The 1129-nt window shown below is 57.2% G+C and overlaps 1 protein-coding gene across 1 annotated transcript; it reads left to right on the forward strand.

The window, feature by feature from the left end:
* Nucleotides 1-13: 13 nt before the first annotated feature.
* LOC119281783 (RING-H2 finger protein ATL73-like) lies at nucleotides 14-862 on the forward strand. The gene has a single exon (XM_037562219.1). It carries the CDS (start codon nucleotides 14-16, stop codon nucleotides 632-634), a length of 621 nt encoding a protein of 206 aa, XP_037418116.1. The 3' UTR covers nucleotides 635-862.
* Nucleotides 863-1129: the final 267 nt, after the last annotated feature.

A 1129-nucleotide genomic window follows, 5' to 3' on the forward strand; every position in this document is an offset into this window, starting at 1 on the left:
ACAGGTTGCTACGATGGACATGGGACACGTGCATGCCAGGAGGCTTCTGTCGCACGCCGCGGCGACGCCGGCGGTGGCGGCGCCCGGCCCGTCGGGGCAGACGCCGCCCTCGAGCCCCTTCGGCTCCGTGGACGCAACGGTGATCTCGATCCTGTCGCTGCTCCTCTGCGTCCTCGTCGTGGCGCTCGTGGTCCGCGCGTTCGTCCAGTGCGCGTGCCGCGTCACGCGGCGCGTGTGCTACGGCCCGGCGGAGGTCCCCAGCGACGCAGAGGCCGGCGGCCTGGAGAGCACCGTGCTGCACGCCGCCGCCGGCGCCGGCGGCAAGAAGAAGCGGGCGGGCAAGGGCGCCGCCATCCGGGCGATCCCGACGATGGAGTACTCGGCGGAGATCGAGCTCGCCGTGTGCTGCTCCACCGAGTGCGCCATCTGCCTCGCCGACCTGAAGCAGGGCGAGCGCGTCCGCGTGTTGCCGCGCTGCCACCACGGCTTCCACGTCCGGTGCATTGACCGATGGCTCTCCGCGCGCCAGACGTGCCCCACCTGCAGACAGGAGCCGTTCGCGCCGCAGGCCCGACCCGAGGAGCCGGCGGCCGTGCAGGTGCACGTCGACGCTGCACAGCTCGACACGATCTAGACAACCTAGCTACATGTGTGTGGAAAATCGTTCGATGACAATTGTACAGTACAGTACTAGTGAAACGGTGAAAAAAAAATATGAATAGTGAACAATTTTGCAGCTCTGTTGTCGTCTTTTTTTTTTGGAAATTGTTGCAGCTCTGTTGTCGTCTGTGATACCGTGATCGTGATCTTTCTTGTTGTATACTGTATTTTGTTGAGGCAGTCGAAGTGACCCGTGTCTGAATGCCCGATGAAATAAGTTGCGAGTGAAACCACATGGGTAAACTTTTGTGCAATTTATGTTTTTTTAGCACGGTACAACCGGAGACGCTCACATACAGTCACATACACTCAAGCAATTTATGTTTTTAAGAATATTTTTATACAAATTATGCATCCTTGTTTTCGGGACACAATTATGCATTCTTGTTGGACAATGACGTTCGGGCTATCCAGGTTCGTTGTTCCGACATGAAGTTAGCAAATTATATCTGCCAAAAAATATATCAAA

Source organism: Triticum dicoccoides, chromosome 3B (genome assembly GCF_002162155.2).
Source record: "Triticum dicoccoides isolate Atlit2015 ecotype Zavitan chromosome 3B, WEW_v2.0, whole genome shotgun sequence".
In the NCBI taxonomy this organism is placed as follows: domain Eukaryota; kingdom Viridiplantae; phylum Streptophyta; class Magnoliopsida; order Poales; family Poaceae; genus Triticum; species Triticum dicoccoides.

What these genes read in the sequence shown, in the direction of transcription:
- LOC119281783 (XM_037562219.1), top strand. Translation starts at nt 14, where the DNA reads ATGGACATGGGACACGTGCATGCCAGGAGGCTTCTGTCGCACGCCGCG.